General features: G+C 33.9%; 1 protein-coding gene across 8 annotated transcripts in view; it reads left to right on the top strand.

Moving 5' to 3' along the window:
• LOC126886824 (protein transport protein Sec16B) overlaps positions 1–21,859 on the top strand; it is a 114,759-nt gene that overhangs the window by 42,262 nt on the left and 50,638 nt on the right. For 7 of the 8 annotated variants that reach the window (XM_050653891.1, XM_050653892.1, XM_050653894.1 and 4 more), the window contains exons 14-22: positions 1,009–1,116; positions 6,573–6,969; positions 7,783–8,026; positions 10,536–10,705; positions 11,483–11,650; positions 11,902–12,069; positions 13,713–13,988; positions 14,868–15,096; positions 16,722–16,858. In XM_050653891.1, the coding sequence (XP_050509848.1) occupies positions 1,009–1,116; positions 6,573–6,969; positions 7,783–8,026; positions 10,536–10,705; positions 11,483–11,650; positions 11,902–12,069; positions 13,713–13,988; positions 14,868–15,096; positions 16,722–16,858 (1,897 nt within the window). The remainder of the gene's footprint in view (positions 1–1,008; positions 1,117–6,572; positions 6,970–7,782; positions 8,027–10,535; positions 10,706–11,482; positions 11,651–11,901; positions 12,070–13,712; positions 13,989–14,867; positions 15,097–16,721; positions 16,859–21,859) is intronic. The other variant, XM_050653897.1, reaches the window with a different exon arrangement.

The raw sequence follows: 21,859 nt of genomic DNA, 5'->3' as shown, positions 1-21,859 counted from the left end.
CAAGCCCAGAAAAACAGCATTAATAGATGAAGAGATGGACAGCATAAGGCGAACTTAGGTGGACCCTTTAAAAAATAGAAAAACGCAATTGTATTGGATGCATTTATAAAAGATTGTTTTTTAAAACTTACCGACACAATCCGGGTCTACCAAACCTATGGCCACTAGAAATCACATGACTGCACTCTATCGAAACCCAACTCCTAAGAATGATGCCGATTTTTTAGAATTTGTCCTTTTTATGAACGTTAAGCGTCGTTTTGGTGGAGTGGGGTTTTCCAGCCAATCAAGATCATGGGAAACTGTGTGAAATATTTAAGAACAGATTCGTTAACACTCGTAAAGGGCTTAGCAACCCTAATTATTAAATGAGTTATGAGTGGCAAGGCCAATGTCAAGCTATTAAAGGCTCAAACTTTGCGTGGAAATCGCATCTACCGATAGCAACACATGTGTTTCTGAGAAAAACACGCCGATTGAGACTCTAAAATCTACAGGCAGTTAAGTCAAAAACCGTGAAGCGATGAAAACTAAATTAAAATCTACACTGTGAAAAATAAACGCTACAACTTTAAAGTGTAGACGCATAGTAAAAAGAGCTGCAGAAACAGCTGTAGTAACAGTAATTTATAATAAATTTTATGAAAGTATTGAAAATAAAAGTTTTTAGTGTTTTATTGTTAGATATACAATTAAGAAAAATAGTTACTTAGTAATGAAATTATTTACCATTGTATTTCATTAGTTCCTTTCTTCCTTCTCCAGTATGTTTCAACTAGGTTTGAGAAATTGCTTCTGCCACATTTGACACAATCGAATCACTACCATTGCAATTTATGAACTATTCTGCAGCATTTCTTCAGAAATGACATATTTTTCATTCCTCACCACACACCCATCACCTCACATACGAACTTGCTAACATTTCTTCACATACTAACATCTCTTCCGAAAAGCTACCCTCGCTGCCATATTTATCATATAGTTGTGCTTTGTTCACTTGTTTAGGTATACGAGGCAGAGCTTTTACAGTCAAATGAGCTCAACGCAAATAGGAGGATACTACAGGGATACACATAGTCATACACATAGTCAATACGGTCATGATGCTTCTAGGTGAGCCCCTGAACAATCGATTTTTTAGATTATCTTTTTGAGCAAACATTTTGCATGATATGAAATAGATGTAAGTAACCTCAGGTGAACAATCAAATGTTTCTTCTATTTTTGATCAAACTATGAAACTAAACGATGTAATGCTTTATCCAAAGTAAATCTAATGACAAAAAGAGTCCGATCTAACTGACCGCCTTTCAACCATGGTAGGAATGCTAACGTGTTGTCGATATTGCTATAGAATTCTTGCAATGTGTGGCTTAGCATTGTCTTGCTTAAGCAAGAAATTATCCCCAATAAATGACCAAATGGCACGCCATGCTCTTCTAAAATGTATGTAATGTACCTTTGTGATGACCTATTCTAACTAACTCAGTACGAGCCTCCAAATTAATCCGACCCCCACACAATTATTGAGCCGCCACCATACTGTGCAGTCTCTACATTGTTACAGTGTGCGTAGCGTCCGCAGGTCTTCTGTACACTCTGTTCCGCCTGTCATCAGAAAAAAGACAGTACCTGGATTTATCGGTGAACAATATTCTTCACCAATTGTCATTATTCCAAACAACATGTTCATGAGAAAAATGCAATATTTGCCTTCTTTGATCTCTGCTTAATATAATGGGAGTGTGGGTGCCCTTCCAAGATACAAGTCGTTTGCGATAAGTCTACTCCTTATCGTATTTTGGCTGTTTCTAAAGTTATAACGATCCAAAAATTTTGTAGAGAAGTACTGGTAACAAACATTTGTCTCAGTGTAGGAAGTGTTAAAAACCGGTCTTGATTAGGAGTTGAATCTTCTACGGTCTTGAACGGGTCTTCTAGAGTTACTTCCAGTAACAGCAAAACGTGTTAAGGCTCTTAAAATGGCTGACTGAGTGACATTAAACCGTTCAGCGAGTTCAACTTGACGGTACTAATACAGTTACTTTCTGACTTCGATTTTCTTGCTGCTGGTGGTTCACTTCAATGAAAAAAACGCTTACCAGAATTTTTAAAATTATGCGTTAATTTTGGCGCGCACTGTAGATAATAGATAATTTGTGGAATGCATAAAACGTAGTATCTGCTAATGCTTCAAGTATGTACAATATTTTTGAAGTTTTTACTACACTTACAAAGCATTTACTTTCCTCCGTAGCATATGCTACTATTTACCATATACATAGACGAATGTACTACGCTTTTGAAGTATGTATTTGTTATAGTCTGTTTTTAAACCAAGAGGAGTAATTCAAATTTCCCGCGCCGTAAAGCTTGTTTGTAATTGGTCCAACCTCAGGCAAGTTTACTCCACTGTTATCAAATTTTGACACTAATGACATTTATAAAATTTTGACACTCTTGACATTTCATAGGTTAATTAAGTTATATCAGCGATTTTTTATATTTTCTGCGTTATTCCTTTAATTTTTAGATTTTTAGTCTGTTTTATATAAAAAACAGTTGTTTTTTAGAACTCTTTCGCGACGGCGACGTTTTAGTACAATATAATTTATGGATTACCGTCGAAGGCCGATATGATCAACTAAAAAAGATGTATTTGGTGATATTTCTAGTGACTTTCTTGGGTGTGAATCTGTCTTTTTACTTTACTCTTCTTGGTTTAAAAACAAAGTATAGTTTAGTAGTATTTGCTTCAGTTTAAGTGAAGTTGGTAAATGAACGACTTCCGCTTAGGGGTTTTTTTGTTACAAAATGGCAGCTTTTATAAATGTGAATGAAAAATTTGTCATTTTTATCCTCACCTAACTCTTTTGTCGCTTCGGAATATGAGTCGCTCATTTTTACTCCTGTACAATTCTAATAATTAGGTATTCTCCTTTTCATGAACATTTTTCAGTGCGTCACAAATTATAGAAAAAAAGGTAAGTCCGTGATAATACATATTTATGACATTTATTCTAACGTGACATTTTAGTTAAATCTGACAGTTGTCAAATTTTATTTTCAATTTGGAATAAAACCAAATCAATTGTGTCTATTGCATTTATAAAATGGTATTTTCTTTCATTTGTATAGTCTTATAAATTGTACAGATTATATTGATAATATTATTATTTTATTTAATAAATAATTCTTTTTTGATTATGGCGCCATCTATCGACAACTAGAATAATCACCGAACTAGAATAATTACCGAAGTATTCCCAGACGTGCCTTTTTTTCTGTCACATACAATTTAATGCGTTAGAGAGAAATCGAAAAACTGTGACGCACTGAAAGATGATCATGAGAAAAAGAATACTTAAATTTGAGAATTCACAAATCACAAGCACATGGAAAACTAGTTCTAACACGATTGGTGTGATGCGCACACGGATGGCGCTACGTTAAATAGTGGATACTTTAGGTCAGTAGTAGGTACCTCTGTTGTGTAGTATGTTCTTCTCAACAAAAGCACATACTGTTATGTAAAAGAAAATGCTACAAATAGATACTATTTCCTGAAGCAATAACATCTACGTTTTATGCATTCCACCAATATGTAGCTTACATTAAGTCAATCCTTGAACTATTGGATCTTATCACTCGCTGAAAAAACAGTTGAACTGAAGAAGATTATGATGATCTATATACCACACACTATTTGATCAACCTTTTATATATGAATACGTGTAAGTTTTCACAATGCACAAAATGTTTGCTCAAAAAGATTCCTAAGTTATCTAAAAAATATTAGAATCCATTTTATACTGTTTTTGGTCATTTTAAAAATTGACTGGCCGCTCACTTTATGAAAGTTTATTACATAAATAAGTTAAACTGTTAAGTTAGTAAACTAAATAATAACAAAAAAAAATAAATTAAAAAAAAATTTAAATATTTTATTTATTTTAAAGACACTTAACAGATTTCTTATTTAAGTTAATTAAGATTCTAATTGGCCCTAATATTTGTAACTTAGAAGCATAGCATAGCTATACTGTAAGGACTTTTGGTTACCATTTAGTTTTTGTTTCCCAAATCCTGCTTTTGTATATACATATTTGTTTTCCAGTAATTTTTGTAGAAATTGGGTTACTTAACATTAATTGAAGTTATTGCCTGTGTTTACCGTCATAGATTTTGAAAGATTCGTAGGAATAGGTATGTTGCTTACTTTTTATGGGTTATGTATTATGGTGTCTTCTAATCATAGAAATTATAATGCCTACTTTGCTCTCTCCAATCTAAACCTGTTCTCCCAATGCGACAGAGAAAAGTGTTTGTAAACAGAGTATGCATCTCTTTCTAACCGATAGTGTTTATCCATTTATCGACCAAGTTTATCAACCACGTGGCTTTCCTTCTGCCGCCAATTAAATAAACCCCGTCAATTAGAAACGGATGCCTATCTTAAATACACACACTTTTCTCTGTTGCACTGGGAGGACAGAGGAGAGAATGGTACGGATTTACATCAAATGAATTTTTCAGAGCAGCCGTCTCTAAAGGCGGAATAGCTATGATGATTGCCGATATCCGTCGCGGAAATGACACTTGAAGAAGAATATCATCCCTAAGCCGTGCTACATGTCCTGCCAATCTCCATTTTAGCCTTGATATTTTTCTAGGACATCTTCTATCATGTCTTCTATTTCCGGCCACTGAGTTGTTCCGTGGTGCTGCAAAAAGTAAAGATAGCCATGAAAATAGCAATTTTCATGTAGTTTGTGATGTGATTTAAACAATTTTACTCATTGGCAAAACATAGGCGTTCTGTTGAAACACTTGAAGAGGTAAACACTTTCAATAAATTATTACATTTTTACAAGAATGGAGTTAATATAGAAATAAAAATCATGGATGCCGCAATACCCAATAAAAGAAGACTCTAATGATGAATCACGCTTAGTACGTTTACTACTTAAAATTAAGAGTTGTGGAACTGAAAGAGAGGAGGTTGGCAGATGACTGTATATTTAAAATGTGTCCCCTTTGGCTACAAATTTACATGTTTCAGCACTTTCACAAAATCTAATGATTGTTGCCAAATATAAGGGAGGACTGGATTCAGTTCTCCACTCTGTGTAATGTTATTCTATTCTTTTCATCATTTTACTATATCAGATTGGCTTACTTATAATTATATCATGTTAAAGTGCTATTTCATTTGGAAATATGGTTTCTGTTTTTCATATAACGAATTAATGCTGACAAATATGATTGCTTGCTTTTAACATTTGCTTTTTATATTAACATTAGGCTTGAAGTTTTTGTGAATACATGAATCATGCTATTTACTGATTTACCGCATGAATGATTTATTCTATAGTATAGTCAATAGGTAAACTATTTTTATTGAAAAATGTATGAAAGCAATTTAGTAAACATTCAGTTAAATTTAACTATTAATTACATATAGTAGGAAAAATTAAAGAATACCCATGAACGAACATATAAAACACGCTGTATTTTCCTGTCACCGTGTCATACAAAAAATTGGTCAGCGCAAGTACATGTAATAATTATTATTACATGTACTTGCGCTGGGCAAGGTGACAGGAAAATACAGCGTGTTTTATATGTTCGTTCATGGGTATTCTTTCATTTTTCCGACTGTAGATAGTACGAAATACTTCTTTGTCGCTATGGCATATGTCACAGATGTCACTAGATATTGAGTATGGTACAAATAAGTCTATTCCACCCTATCTAATTTTTTGCAATTATTTTGGATTATCTTTAGAAACTAGACAGCTAATTACTTACGATACAAGAAGACATTGTAAAATAAATTAAAACCAGAAAAGTATAAAAACTTTCTGTTTTTCTTTGTATGTCTATGAACTAGTATCGTTCGCAAAAGAATAATTTTTTAGACAATTTTAATAAAATTATTATTTAGTGTATGGAATTTTTCGACACATTTATAAGATTCATCATCATCATCATGCAACCTCTTCTGTCCACTGCTGGATATTGGTCTCTCCCATTTTTCGCCACTTTCCACGGTTCTGTGTGTCTTGTTGATATTTCTTGGATATTTGTTTAATATCGCCACCGTCCTCTGCTGCGTTTGTCTTCTCTTGGGCGCCAGTCAATTAGTTTTCTGGTCCATCTCGAGTCTTTCAGTCTCGCTATGTGACCTGCTAAAGATCTTGTTGTATTCTTTGGTGAGCAGATTGAGTCGGCGAAGGTGTGGTGGTGGAATGTCTCTTTGCACTGGTAGCCAATGGGTTGATGTAGATTTGCCATCATGCACTTTACCATGATATAATGCTCAACGAAGTTGTAAACGTAGTTTTGTTTTTGTATAAAAATTGACACTTAAATGTTTATTAAAATGCTCTTACATTTTTTATCATCATATTCCATACCTACTATAATGTAGGTCTGTAGGTTTTCCTCCTATGTTTACATATATTCCAACTGTAAATTTGCTTGTTCCTCTTTCTTTATCTATTTAAAGTCAGTTAACATGCATATATGTATTAATATTAATTTTGCTGATTGTATTATATTTATAGCTACTCTCGACCCTTCGATCAAACTGATTCGCTATTGGCCCTCGACGATACAACAGCAGCTTCTCAACGGCTAACCCCTGCTAAATTCACGATGGCTCACATCAAAGCTTCGATAGCTTCAGGAAAACTGCTCCGTATCCTTCCCCACTATCCCATCGACGGTCAGCCGGCAGTAGTTGAAATCTGTAGCACTTCATCCTTCTTGGCTAATGATGAGGAGTTCCAAGAGCTAAGCCAGTTTCCAGGGCCGTTAGTTAAAGGAGTAACTCACAAAAAAACAATAATTGAATACTGCGAGAATAAAATTAGAAATGCTATTGCTGGTCAAAAAATAGATGATGTCGAAAGTTATATTTTAATGTGGGAGTTGCTAATATTGTTGATTAGACAGAATGGGGTAAGTTTTTCAGATGTCACTAGAGAAATGAGTTATAATTAGTGTTAAGGGGTAAAATAATAAATATTTGTCCAAGAAAAAAGTTCTCTTCCACCAAGACAATGTAAGGGTGCACACATCTGCAGTTTTCATGGCAGAAATCGATGAATTAGTCTACGAACTTCTCCCTCATCCGCCCTATTCCCCCGATTTAGCCCCGAGTGGTTATTTATTGTTCCCAAACTTGAAGAACGAGCTCGGCAGAAAGAGATTTAACTCCAAAGAGAAAATCATCTTACAAGCAAATACCTATTTTGATGACCTCGACAAATCATATTTTTCGGAAGGGATAAAAAATTGGAGAAACGTTGGACTGTACTAAATTTCAATAAGCTATGCAAGACATGTTAACAACGATTTTACTTGTTAAAGATATTCAATATTTTTCAACTCGGTCCATAGTAACAGTATATTATTAAAATCACTTTATCACTTTTTCTGTTTTCTCGACTATTGGTTTTTAGTGTATGGTATATAAATTATTGTAATCACTAAATACATAGATAGTGAAAAAATAATTCTATTAATTAAATTAATGAATAATTCACCCGATTATACAAGTAACTGTTATCCCAAAATATTCAAAAACTGAGCGAAATAGCCCTCTATGTTGTTGATGACGACATTGCTGTCAACTAATGTTTACATCTCCTGCGTAGCTTATGAACTCCGGGGAAAATATGTTGAAAAATAAAATAACTTTTTATATAAAAACATGTCCTTCAATTCAAAAAGTCCTGGAATATTTTTATTATAATATTTAATAATTTTTAGATGGTGGTAGGAGCTGATATAGCTGAGCTTTTACTCCAAAATAGAAGGGAAATACCCCCTCCTCGGGCTGCTTCTGTCATTTCCAGTTTAAGTAGTAACAATGGAGATATCAATCATTCTTCTGAAGCGAGTAATCATATCGTTTCTGAAAATACTGGTAGTTTATTGTCCGTACTAAAGGAGGAGGAGATAACTAATAAATTTAGGGAATTTTTGCTTTATGGATCTGGGAAAGAAGCCCTTGGTAAGCATTTTTTTTATATTCATGTTTTAAATTAACGTATGTATAATAAAAGAATTCGCTGTAAAACGAAATCAAGAGACGTCTTATATTTCAGTTCGTTCGAAGAGCGTCATAAACGCTCTTACTAGTTTCACTCTTATTAAATATCTTCAGAGGGTGTACCTATATATAACTATCTATGAACGAGCTGAAACAAATCAAGCCTCTTAATACCGAATAGACCAGGGCGCATCTGTAAAAATATTTAGATGTTGAGAGGTGACATATTTTTTTGCAGAAATTGCTTGAAAATAACTCATAATAATATTTGAGTTATCCTCCCACTCAAAAAGGTCTGGAAAATATCAAAATGTCAAAAAAAAAAGAGAAATTCGATTATTTTATTCGTTTTTTGATTATAAGTTTAAAAGTATTCATTTCCGAGAAAAGTTGCACTGACATAAAAGTTGCGTAATTAAATTTCCTACAGCATAGGATTAGTTAAAAATTTTAAAAATTGCCACCCTTGTTGCAAAATAACAATAATTGCGAAAAAACCATAGTATTCGCATTTTAGCCAAAAACAAGTATTCGCATTTTACGTTTTTCAACCATTTATGCTACACTTAGAACCTTCATATTTCATCCAGAAAAAGTTTATGATATATAAAAACAATACTGTAAATTTTATTAAGATCGGTTCAATAGATTTTGCAAAATAAATTTTGCAATCCAGCTTTCGCAAAAAATTCATTTTTTCAAAATGTTGCATGACTGAAAATAAAGCAGACAGCAAGTTGAATTTTTTTACATAGAAGAATATTGTACTTTTCATTTGCAATTTGCAAAATTAAAATCGGTTAACTACCACAGCGTCAGGAATTTTTTTAAATAAACAATAATTTTTGGTGCTACGCGCATGACAGCGGATACGTTTGCTCTGATTGTGCATTTCAATGACCTTTGATAATGATTGATAAATTTTAATTTTTTGTACATTTCAATATAAATAAATAAATTTGTTTATTGCAAAATAAAAACACATACTCTGCCTTTGACATAACACTTTTTTTAGCAAAAACTTTCTTTGATCATATATTTTAACTAAGAGAATAAATGTTTATTATTTTTAAACATATGCAATTGTTTAAGCAATATTTCACAAACAATAATCAAATTAATTTGATTTTTGTGGAATTAAAATACATATTAAAATACAACAAAATATAGAGCAAGAAAATAATATATGTATTAGATAAAGATTGGAAGAAATTTTGTGAATCGAACACCGCTGTCCTGCGCGAAGCACCAAAAATTAATGTTCATTTAAAAAAAATGTTGCAGGAAATTTAATTACGCAACTTTTATGTCAGTGCAACTTTTCTCAGAAATGAATACTTTTAAAGTTATAATCAAAAAATGAAGAAAAAAGTCGAATTTTTCCTTCATTTTTTGACATTTTGATTATTTAAACAATGTTCCGGACCTTTTTGAGTCGGAGGATAACTTAATTATTATTATATGAGTTAATTCCAAGCAATTTCTGCAAAAAATTTGAGTCACCTCTCAACGTCCATCTCAAAACAGATGCGCCCTGGACTAGCGACATCTGCTTAAAACAATTCGAAGTTTTATCTCCGGAGAAATAAACGCTCTATGAACGAACTGAAACGCAACGTCTCTTGTTGACTATTGCAAAACGTCTCTGAAATATAAGACGTCTCTTGATTTCGTTTTACAGCAAATTCTTTTGTATTATTTTTACCTCTAACTGAGTTTCGGGACCAAGTTTTCGTTGTAATTTTGCCACGCTGAATAGGCAGGAAGTGAGGTGCAAATTTTAGACCCCCCGTGTCTTCTTTTATTCAACATTCGCTTGGTTCGCAAGTAATAGAAACCACGAAGGCATAACCAGAAACTGGGTCTCATTAGAAGTTTTATTTCTGCAGAAATAAAACTTTGAATTGTAACGTGTAACAGTTTATGGCTTAAAATGCTTAAATAATATTGATTCAAAAACTACTAAGAGCATTCTGTGAAAAATCATAAAGTATCTTTGTCTATATCTGTTTGACTAGAATTGGTCTGTATCTACATCCTACATACAGTGATGAGCACGTTAATAACCGTCAAAATAGCGCAAAAGATGGAAAACATATTAAATTATGAGATAAAAAGAAATAAAACTATTAGAGGTGTTAAAATTATAGGCGATAGTAACATATACATTGACATTATATTGATTGCTTCCCACCTTTAGACGTATCAGAGGAGTATGTCAACTAAAACTGTCACTGTGACAGTGGCATTTCTCAAACTCGTCCGATACGTCTAAAGGTGGGAAATAATCAATATAATGCCAATTTTTAAGTTACTATCGCCAAATTTAACACCTCTACTAGGTTCATCCCTTTTTATCTCACAACTTAATATGTTTTTTATCTTTTGCGTTATTTTGACGGTTATTAGTGCGCTCATCACTGTATATGCTTCCTTGTAGAAAATATAATTAAAAATTATTCCTTTTTAGAATGGGCAATGAAACATAGTCTATGGGGTCATGCGCTTTTCTTAGCTAGTAAATTAGATAAAAGGACTTACGCCAATGTGATGATGAGATTCGCAAACGGTTTAACTATGAATGATCCGCTGCAAACGTTGTATCAATTGCTTTCTGGAAAAATGCCTGCTGCTGTAACGGTAAGTTTATAAACGCCCTTGTTAAAGAATGACTTCTAAATTGTCATGTGGTTTTTATTATTTTCTGTTATAAGTTATTACTCTTAATTTATATAACCTTATACACCTCATACTACAGGGCAAGATCGTCGAAAGAAGAAGCCCCAGGCCGAAGAAGGCTCCGAAATCTCTGGGAGTGGTATCAAAAAACCACCGCTAATCTGTTTAGAGTTGCCGCCAACAAAGTTGTTCTTGCCAATATGATCGCCAACGTTCGATAATCGGACAGGGCACTGAAAGAAGAAGAGTTAGTTTATGGAGAGTGGGAGGTATAGTTTGGACTAGATCAAGGCTCTATTTAGGCTGTTGCGCCATTGGGGAGAGAGGGAGGAAGTTAGAAACACCCCGAGAAGAACGACAAATCTTTCTTTTATATTATGTTTGAATAAAATTAAAAAATAATAACTTACGACTAACGTGGATTTTTTCACTACAAAACTGTACTGACTGAATTGATTACGTGGCGTCGTGTGCCATCGCACTAAGAATGACAGAATTTGGGGTATTTGGTTTTGTTATAACTTATGTTAATATAAACATTCCAAGTTGTTATTTGAACATGTGTTTATATTATACACGAGTTTCAACTAAAAAAAAAGGAATTTGATTACATCGGGGAGCTCGAAATCAAAGCGTAGTCAGCGACAATATTGCGCATTTTTATAACTAGACTAAATTTATTTATATATTTTTGGAATTTGTAAGTGTTTAAAAATAATTAATATTTTCGATTTTTAGTGTGTTTCCGACGATAAATGGGGTGATTGGCGTCCGCATTTAGCAATGATTCTATCCAATTCATCTCAGCGACCGGAGTTAAACTGTAAAGCCATTACAACTTTGGGAGATACTTTAAGAAATAGAGGAAGTTTGTATGCTGCCCAGTTTTGTTATTTAATGGCAGAGGTAAGTAAAACTCAGTACAAAGCCAATCCAGTATTGTTAGACAAATAAAGTATACGAGTTAAGTTAACATAAAGATGATCGAAATTGAAATCCTGTGTGAGGTCTGATCTAGTTATTGTAAACTAGGTAAACCCGAAAGATAAGCGGAGAACAAATTCTGTTTTGTTCTATGGTCTGTAGATCATAGTTCATATTGTTTTTGTAATTGTACTTAAAAACTATGTCCCATATGTTAAATTACTTAATTTTAGGTTGGTTTTGGCAAGTACGACAACCCTGATACACGACTGGTGCTCTTAGGTGCAGATCACTCGAAACCTTATCCCACTTTTGCTACGAACGAAGCTATACATATGACGGAAATCTATGAGTATGCTTGTGGACTGAATGATTCCGCTTTCGTTCTTCCTCATTTCCAGGTAAGAAAAATAATATTTTTTTATAGATGAAGAATAATTGTTCCTGTGTAAAAATTTACTTCTGTTGTTCATTTTATAACTTTCTGTGTTTCAGTTTATAGTTATTTTTTAGCCCTCTAGATGCTCCTGGGACTGAGATATGCCCTTCGAAAGGGTCAAAGACAGCCCTTTTTGCCTTATATTATCTCTGAGCCCAGTGGACTGATTTTAGCATACAAGATCTCATTTTTCTTGATATAATGTCAACTTTTTGATGAAATAACTTTCCAAACCGCAAAAGATACGTTGTATTTTATATGTTAAGAAGAACGAAAAGAAAACTTACAAAATTTTATGATTTTCAACTAATTATCTAAATTTAACTAAACGAGAAAAAAGTGTAGAAACCGGCAAATGAAAGGATTTTTAAATACCTTTCAAAGAAGCATTTGCAAGGAGACGTGGTCGGGTGAACAACACGCATTTGCTATGAAAGCTTCTTAAAAAAGTGCTGAAAGTTTTGTGCGTGTACAACGAGCGTTTCGTTTGCACTACCATTTGCCGCCCCTCGCTGCAGTTCCGTCTAAATGGCTATTAAGAGTTGGGTTAGGAACTTTGAAAGTAGTGGTTCAATATCACAGAAAAGAGGTGACAGTATCAGAACTGCTCCCACACCACAGAATATTGAAGCGGTCCGAAATTAATTGCACGCAAATCCTCGAAGATTCCTGCGACGACTCGTGTGTAATGGGCGAGCAGTTCTGTTACTGCCACCTCTTTCCGTGATGTTGAACCACTACTTTCAAAGTTCCTAACCCAAGTCTTAATAGCCGTGTTAGACGGAACGGCAGCAAGGGGCTGCACCTCTATTTTATCGTCAGCAGCGTTGCCAAATCGTACCGTTTCACTGAATCACCTTGTATATTCGAAGATACAGCATGTTTTAGTTTTTAGAAAATCGCATTTTTTGTCATTTGTAAACTGGTACATAGTATTTTTGCCTGCCAATCTTAAATTTTTTAAAAATTTAGGTGAAGGTGGTTCTATATCTATACAAAAATCTCTGCTTATTGGATTTCTCGGACCAAGCCTTTAACCATTTTTTTTGAGCTCCTACACATTGATCTTTTTGCTTCATAAGTAAGCTAACACAGGTTGTAGTTTGATTACTCTCTTATATTTGATTATTCTGCAATATTCGAATTCGACAAATTATTAAACTATATAAAAAACATAAATATTAAGCGTTTAAGCAAGACTTTAGATGGCCGAGAACCGCAATTATGACAGTTTTAATTTTAAATTTAGTTAGACGTATCAAATACATGCATTTGTTATTTAACCTCCATAATTTATCCTTATTTTGATCCTTTCAAGGGGCATATCTCATCTCAGGTTCAGGGACACCTAGAGGGCTAAAAAATAGCTTAAATTTTGTAAAAACATTTTCTTGCCATTTTTACGTGAAGACAGATTTTTTAATTTAATAATTTTAATTCATAGTTCTTCGTTTATAACAGTTCATGTTTCTTAATTAATTCTCATGCACATATTTAAACATTCAGTTGATACAATATGTTTGTTATAACCTTCTTATTTTTTCAATAATTTTACAATGACCGACAAAAAATATCAAATCAATTACTTTTTATAAACATTTTCAGGTGTATAAATATCTCATAGCGACTAAGCTGGTTGATCGAGGACTTGTGGAAAAATCTTTAGCGTATTTGGAAAACATCGCTTCTGTCATCGTTGCGAATCCTTCCCTGGTTGAAATATCATTCGTGGATAATGTATATAACCTAGCCGATCGACTGAAATACTACGATCTTGTCGGCGAAGTTGAAGATGAGTCCCAATTTGGTGGAATGTTGGAAACGAACAGGCCAGACAATTCTTGGTTAAAAGATCTCAAAAATGTGCAAAATGATTTCCATGTAAGTAGTTCTATTAGGTATATATTTCAAAGTACACAAGAAAAAAGAATTTATTCAAAAAAATTAGTCAAAAACGTGTATAATAATGTATATTTAATTTAAAAATACCTTTCGGGCTACATCACAAAACGTTTTCGAACTAAAGAGTTCATCATCAGTGCTGTTAACCTGAAATAAGTATAACCATTTAATAAAAGCGAACGTTAATATGAAATTTTGACTGTTAACAATACATGATGGTTATACTTACAGGTTTTACATGCTTCAGCCACCATACTATAGAGGTGAAAACCCTTTAAATGTTGTAAAGTTGTCCAAAATTTACATATTTATATGAAATTAATGGTGATGTTTAAAATATTCCTAGATTTTACATGAGGCAACACAAGACTCCCCACAACCCATGTGTTGCGAGTCAAGAGGGCAGAATCTCACATTATGGACTCTAAATAGCAACTGATTTGACTGACAGTTTGAAAGGATGTCAGAACCAAACTATCAATGCAACCGGAAGTATGTAATGTGAGGTTCTGCCCTCTGGATTAGCAACCCACGTGTAGTGTGGAGTCCTGTGTTGCCTGATGTTAAATCTAGGAATATTTTAAACATCACACTTAATTTCATATAAACATGTAAATTTTCTACAACATTTAAAGGGTTTTGGTGACTCAAGCATGTGAAACTTGTTAACAGCACTGATGATGAACTCTCCATTTCGAAAACGTTGTGTGATGTAGTCCGAAAGGGAATTTTTAAATTAAATATTCCTTTTATAAAGGATTTTAACTATTTTTTTGTATATATTTCAATTTTAAAATGATTAGATTAGAAGTTAGATTTATCTAACCCTTCTTTTGTCATTTTATTTTTCTATTTAAGGCCGGTGTAATTTCACATCAAAGCATGCAAAATTTACAACCTTACACAACAACGTCTTACGAAGCAGATATAAATCAACAACAACAAAATTATGAAAATAGTATGCCGGAACTTCAACAATACGAGTATCAATCAAATTCTGCTCCGCAGCAATCCTGGCAACAAGAACAACATCAACAAGTCCCGGAATATCAGGATAATCAGCTTCAGCAACAGACCCAACAAGCAGGTAAGTAATTACGTTAAGTAATTCGATCGATAGCAGCCTAAATCCTGATCTAGAAATAAGATCGAGAATAGAACAGGCCAGAAAATCTTTCGAACCAATCAAAAAAACGACTAAGTATGTGATTCTCGATTAAAACTCGAAATTCGTCTACGTTTATCACAATGTTACGTCTGGTTGATTCTTCTCTATGCGGCTGAAACATGGACTCTTAAAAGCATCAATCGTAAATTAATTGGAGGCCTTTGAAATATGAATCTACCGGAGAATTCTCACAATTGTATGGACATCGCATACCTCAAACGAAGAAGTGCTGCATAGAATAAGCAAAAAACGAGAACTTTTCAACACAGTTAAAGTTGCAACATCAAATCTAGGCCATATACTGAGAAATAATAAGTCCTATTATACTCAACTAATAGTTCGAGCGAAAGAGGGACTAGAAAGTAGTAAACTATCGTGGCTAAGATACATCCGACAATGAGCAGGGCTAAATTTTGAACAGATAATAAGAACAGCTGAAAACAGACAACGAGTTTGCTATTGTAATAGCCAACCTCCATTGAGGAGAGGGCACTTACGAATAAGAACAAGCTTTTAATTATGTTTATATAATGAATGTTGTTGAATATTTTACTGAAAAATATTGCTCTTGCTATAAAAAAAGTAATTAATGCCCTTAAAATAAATGTGACAGAGAATGTCATAGTGTTAGATTTGCTTCTATTTGATGCAGATATTTTCTGAAAGGTTCGGTATACAGAAATATACACCTACTTATACAGTGCTAGTCAAAAGTCCGTACCCCCCCTCGTATCTTTTTAACGGTTATACCTATAATAGTGAAATTTGGAGGGAGGAAATAAACGAACGTGACCTTCTTAACTAGTCACGACAGATGACGTAATAGTGACAGATGACGTTACAGAGCCAATGAGACCGATAATTTTAAATGGGACCTTATGGCAAGTGACACCTCGTTTGAAAGGTATTCTAAATACCTATTCAGTCATACTAATTTTCTTGGGTTTTAGTTGATTTTGATTTTGGTGAATAAATTAAATGAATATAATATTTTAGTTTCGCATTTAATTAATAAAAATTCAAATGTCCGCCTATGGTTTTTTTGTCAAAAAGGTTGACGTATTTCAATTCTCTAGTAGTTTTTACGTCAACGTCAACCTATTTGACAAGTAATTATATGCGGAATTTTGAATTTTTATTAATTAAATGCGAAATTTCAATTTTATATTTATTTCATTTATTCATCAAAATTAGCTTAAACTCAAAAAAAATTAGTATGACTAAATAGGTATTTTGAATACCTTTCAAACGAGGTATCGCTTGCCATAAGGTCCCATTTAAAATTATCGGTCACAGTGGCTCTGTAACGTCATCTGTCACTATTACGTCACCTGTCATGTCTAGTTAAGAAGCTTACATCCGTTTATTTCCTCCATCCAAATTTCACTATTATAGGTATATCCGTTCAAAAGATACGAGGGGGGGTACGGACTTTTGACTAGCACTGTATAAGAATAGAAATATTTCGCATCTCTTGATTTGTAGGCTGTATCTCATAATAGTAAACCTACATGCAATACATGAGATCGATTTAAAAATTTTAGATTTCTCTCAAAACCAATACCAAGATCAACAAAACTATTGGTCAAATCAACAGCAATGGAATAATCAACCAAATCAGTATATCCAGGAACCTGTTGATCAACAAAATATGTACGGATTAAATAATCAAATTAATGAGGTAAGTGTTATTTTTTATTTGATTTATGATGCTATATATTGTGTTTTTGCTTTTCAATCGCTTACGGTATTTGAGTTTTATGTATTCGTTCTTATGAGGAAATATACAAGCTCTTATATCAGTTGGTTAAGCTATAAATATCGTGAAACGATGTTTCAAACACAAAAAATATGTTTTTGCAGGTCTATAAGCCTTTATACATATCTCAACATATCTTTCCTGAGAGGAAATTATACGGAGATGCCAAAAAAAACTACAAAAAAATTTAACAATATGAATATGAATGTGTCAGGACCTTATATTAGACACTGAAATTTAACAAAAATTAAAGAAAAGGAAGCTCTGGTTGTGATAGAAACGAAAACCATAGGGAATTCCAATTTATCAAGGATGTTAGGCTGTTATCAAGGATATCTACAGTGCTATTTAAATTATTGCTATTATTATATGTTATGACGTTTGAGGATTTTCTAAAAGCACGTAGAGATTCAAGATACACTAATCATATAAAATTACAACGGGGAGTGAGACAAGGAGACACCATTGCTCCCAAACTATTCACCCCCTACTCTAGACGTCAATTTTAAGAAATTAGAATGTAACAACAAGGATATAAATATTGACTGATCATAAATAAACCATTTGAGATTTGCAGATGACATAGTTTTATTAGCAGATATCCAAGAACTAAATGAAATGTTACCAACAATTAAATTAAGTTTCCGGAGCAGTGAAACAAAAATAATGAACCAGGGCCAACAAAGATAGCAATACAAAACCATGCTATAGAAAATGTTATTATGTATACCTGGTTCATGTGATCAAACTAGGAAAACCAAATCAAGATGCGGAAATTAAAAGAATTCCACAATTATAATTCGTTTGAAAATTATTGATAGCACAGTTTTTACGACGCGGGTCATTTGTATTGTATATTGCATTGTATTCGAAGTTTATGACTTCAAGTACAATGCAACATACAATGCAAATGACCTGCGACATAAAAACTGTGCTATCAATAATTTTCAAACGGACTAGCTTGGGCCGTTTTCGGTAAACTAGCATCTTGGAAAACACCTTAAAAACACTTAAAGAAAAAGGTGTATAACACATGCATACTACTTGTTTGTACCTACGGGTTTACCAGGAAAGGCTACGGTTGATGTTGTTAGTCAGGACTTCTAGTCTAGTAAAATAAAATTACACTACATGTAAATCAAAATGTAAATTCGTACAGGTTGAAACAAATTTTATATCAAAGTTTAGGTGGGTACAAAAGATATTTTCAAAAAAGTATCCGAGTCGTCGCTGGGCCATCGAGGTGTAAACATCGTTAAAGCGCTCCGAAAAACCGGTGATTAAGAATTCTAATAATCTTATCAACAACAATAAAAAAAAACCCATTAGCAATAAGTGAGAAAAACAAAACAATATGTTCCCTTCGGGGAATCTTATTGGGTTCAGAAATGGACAACCAGTTTATCAACAACAAAACATACAGAGTGATCCAATAAATTTACAAATACCACAAGCAACCAATAACCAACTACAGTGGCAGCCAACAATGATGAAGCAACCAGAAAATGCAATGAACATGAATATGCCAACTATGCAACAACAGTATCATACAACTCCTATACAGACAGTAAATACCAACCAGTTCAGCTCTCAACCAGTTCAGCAGCAAATGCCGACATCAAGTAAAAATAGTGCAAATATCGAAGACAGAGAAACTCACTATATGACATCAACCAGTGAAGATGAAGAAGAAAATCAGACAAACAGTAAAAACGCTTGGCAAGTCATGGGAAGCAATAAAAGAAAGAAAATACATAACAACAAACCAAATCCAAGCGAAATTGAAACAGGTAACCGATTCCAACCGCTGTCGAAAGAAACAGAAGAAAATATTGGAAACGTCGAAACCAACAAAATACCAAAACCTCCACCAATATTTGTACACGGGGTACAGGATTTCAAAGAGATGACAAAGCAATTAGAGGAAATAGCCAAAAAAGAAGAATACCAGACAAAAAGTTTAATAAACAACGTTGTCAAAATAAATTGTGAAACACCAGAAATATACCGAAAATTGGTTAAGGAGTTCAAGGAAAAAAATATATACCATCACACGTACCAACTAAAAGAAGAACGAGCCTACAGAATCGTGATCAGATACTTACATCACTCAACCAATACTGATGACATAAAAAGTGAGCTATCTCAGTTAGGGCACAAAGTGAGAAACATAGTTAATGTAAAACAACAAAAAACCAAAGAACCACTTAATCTCTTCTTTGTAGATTTAGAACCCGCGCAAAACAACAAAGATGTCTATAATATAACAGGCCTACAGAACAGAGTAGTACACATAGAACCTCCACGAACTCAAAAAAACAGTATAATACAGTGCATGAGATGCCAACAATATGGACATTCCAAATCATATTGTAATAAACCATACGTCTGTGTAAAATGCGGAGGCTCACACAATACCACCACGTGCAAAAAGTCAAAGGAGACGCCAGCCATATGTGCGTTATGCAATGGAGGCCACCCAGCCAATTACAAGGGATGTGATCACTATAAGAAACTTACCAAAGGAAGCAATAAAAACAATGGAGAGCATCAAAACCCATCAGCAATCTACACAAATGATATATACACAAGAAACACACAACAACTATCCAATCCACTGCCCCAGGGCATGAGCTATGCTGAAGTAACTAAACGCAACCAAACAGAAGATACAACCACTGTGTTAAACAAGTTTTTGGAAGAATTCAAGAATCTATTCAACCAACTAATCCAACAAAATAGCATGGTCCTCAACATGCTTACCATGCTTATGAACAAAATGAAATAAATGGCTAAGTTTCTTCGAATAGCCCAATGGAATGCCAACGGCCTTCCAAGCCATACAGAAGAAGTGAAAATATTTCTAGACATAAATAAAATTGACATATTTTTAATTAGTGAAACACACTTCACAAACAGAACTTATTTTAACATACCTAAATATAAACTATATCATACTGAGCATCCTGACGGCACAGCCCACGGAGGTACAGCAATACTCATCAAAGAAAATATTAAACATCATGAACTACTGAAGTACAAAGAAGAACACATACAAGCAACGACAGTAAGCGTTGAAGCACTTCCATATAATGTCAACGTAACAGCTGTGTACTGCCCTCCTCGCCATAATCTAAAACGAGAACACTATGAAGAATTTTTCCAAACTTTAGGACCAAAATTCATTGCTGGGGGAGATTACAACAGCAAGCATACCTTGTGGGGGTCACGACTTATAACAACAAAAGGCAGAGAACTGGCACATGTTATACAAAATAAGAATTACTCATTTATCTCAACGGGAACACCAACATACTGGCCGACCGATCCCAACAAAAAACCAGATTTATTGGACTTCTTCATAACAAACGGTATCGGTATAACTTATACAGATATAACACCAAGCTATGACCTAACTACTGACCATAGCCCAATAATAGCAACGGTAAGTACAACAGTTATCACTAAAAAACCAAAACTCCACCTGCACAACAATAAAACAAACTGGGACACTTACAGACAAATAATTCACGATACTATCGAAATAACAACGAGGCTGAAAAAACCGGAAGAAATAGAAGAGGACTATAACAAATTTATAAACATACTACAGTATGCAGCTAAATCAGCTACCCCACAAAGTAGTCCCAACAGAAACATAAGTAATATACCTTTAGAAATAAAAAAACTGGTAGCTGAAAAAAGAAAGGCCAGATCTGCATGGCAACGAACACACACACCAGACAGCAGAACAAGATACAATCGCATCAGCAACAAATTAAAATCAAAGCTGCAAGAAGTCAAAAATGAGTCATTTACGAATTATATCACCAATCTTTCAAGACAAGACAACTCTATATGGAAGCCCATAAAAAGTAAGAGAAAGCCAATAACAGCATTACCTCCAATACGTAAAAATTCAACACCACCAGGACCATGGGCAAAAAGTGATAAAGAAAAGGCTGACCTATTTGCCGAGTATTTAGCAGAAGTTTTTACTCCACTAAATGACGACCAAGTACCAGAAGCGAACCAAATATTAGAAGAACCACTACAGATACAGGACCGAATAAAACTATTTACTCCAAAAGAAATTAGAGACGTAATTGCCACCCTAAACCCAAAGAAGGCACCAGGCGAAGATCTGATAACCGCAAAAATGTTAAAAGAAATACCCAAAAAGGGCATAGTTAAACTACTGCACATATTCAATGCAATACTTAGATGTGACTACTGGCCCAAAGCACTCAAAATTGGACAAATAATTATGATACCAAAGCCTGGCAAAAACCCTCTAGATGTCTCATCATATAGGCCTATCAGCTTATTACCAACAATCTCCAAGTTGCTTGAAAGACTTATCCTAAACAGAATAAATGCAGAAATAAATCCACAAAATTGGATCCCAGATCATCAGTTCGGATTTCGACAAAGCCATTCAACGATACAACAATGCCATCGCATAGTCAACGCCATTAACCAGTCACTTGAAAATCAGCAGTACTGCACAGCAGCCTTTATAGACATCAGTCAGGCTTTTGACAAAGTCTGGCATCCAGGCTTGTTATGCAAAATAAAAAGAATTCTTCCAGCAAGTTACTACAACCTACTGAGAGCCTACCTACACGAACGGCAGTTTAAAGTAAAAGTTAATGAAGAAGTCTCGGAATACAAGCCTATTCACTCTGGCGTACCTCAAGGGAGCATACTAGGACCATTATTGTACATACTATATACATATGACTTGCCTACAAATGATAAAACAACCATCGGGACATTTGCAGACGACACTGCTATTTTTGCCAAGCATGACGATCCTATTGCAGCAACACAAAATCTCCAAGAGCATCTAAACTCACTTGAAATATGGCTGAAGAAGTGGAAGTTTAAGGTAAACGAAACAAAATCATCCCATATAACATT

Source organism: Diabrotica virgifera, chromosome 6, assembly GCF_917563875.1.
Source record: "Diabrotica virgifera virgifera chromosome 6, PGI_DIABVI_V3a".
Classification (NCBI taxonomy): domain Eukaryota; kingdom Metazoa; phylum Arthropoda; class Insecta; order Coleoptera; family Chrysomelidae; genus Diabrotica; species Diabrotica virgifera.
This window is presented reverse-complemented; position numbering and strand designations above follow the sequence as displayed.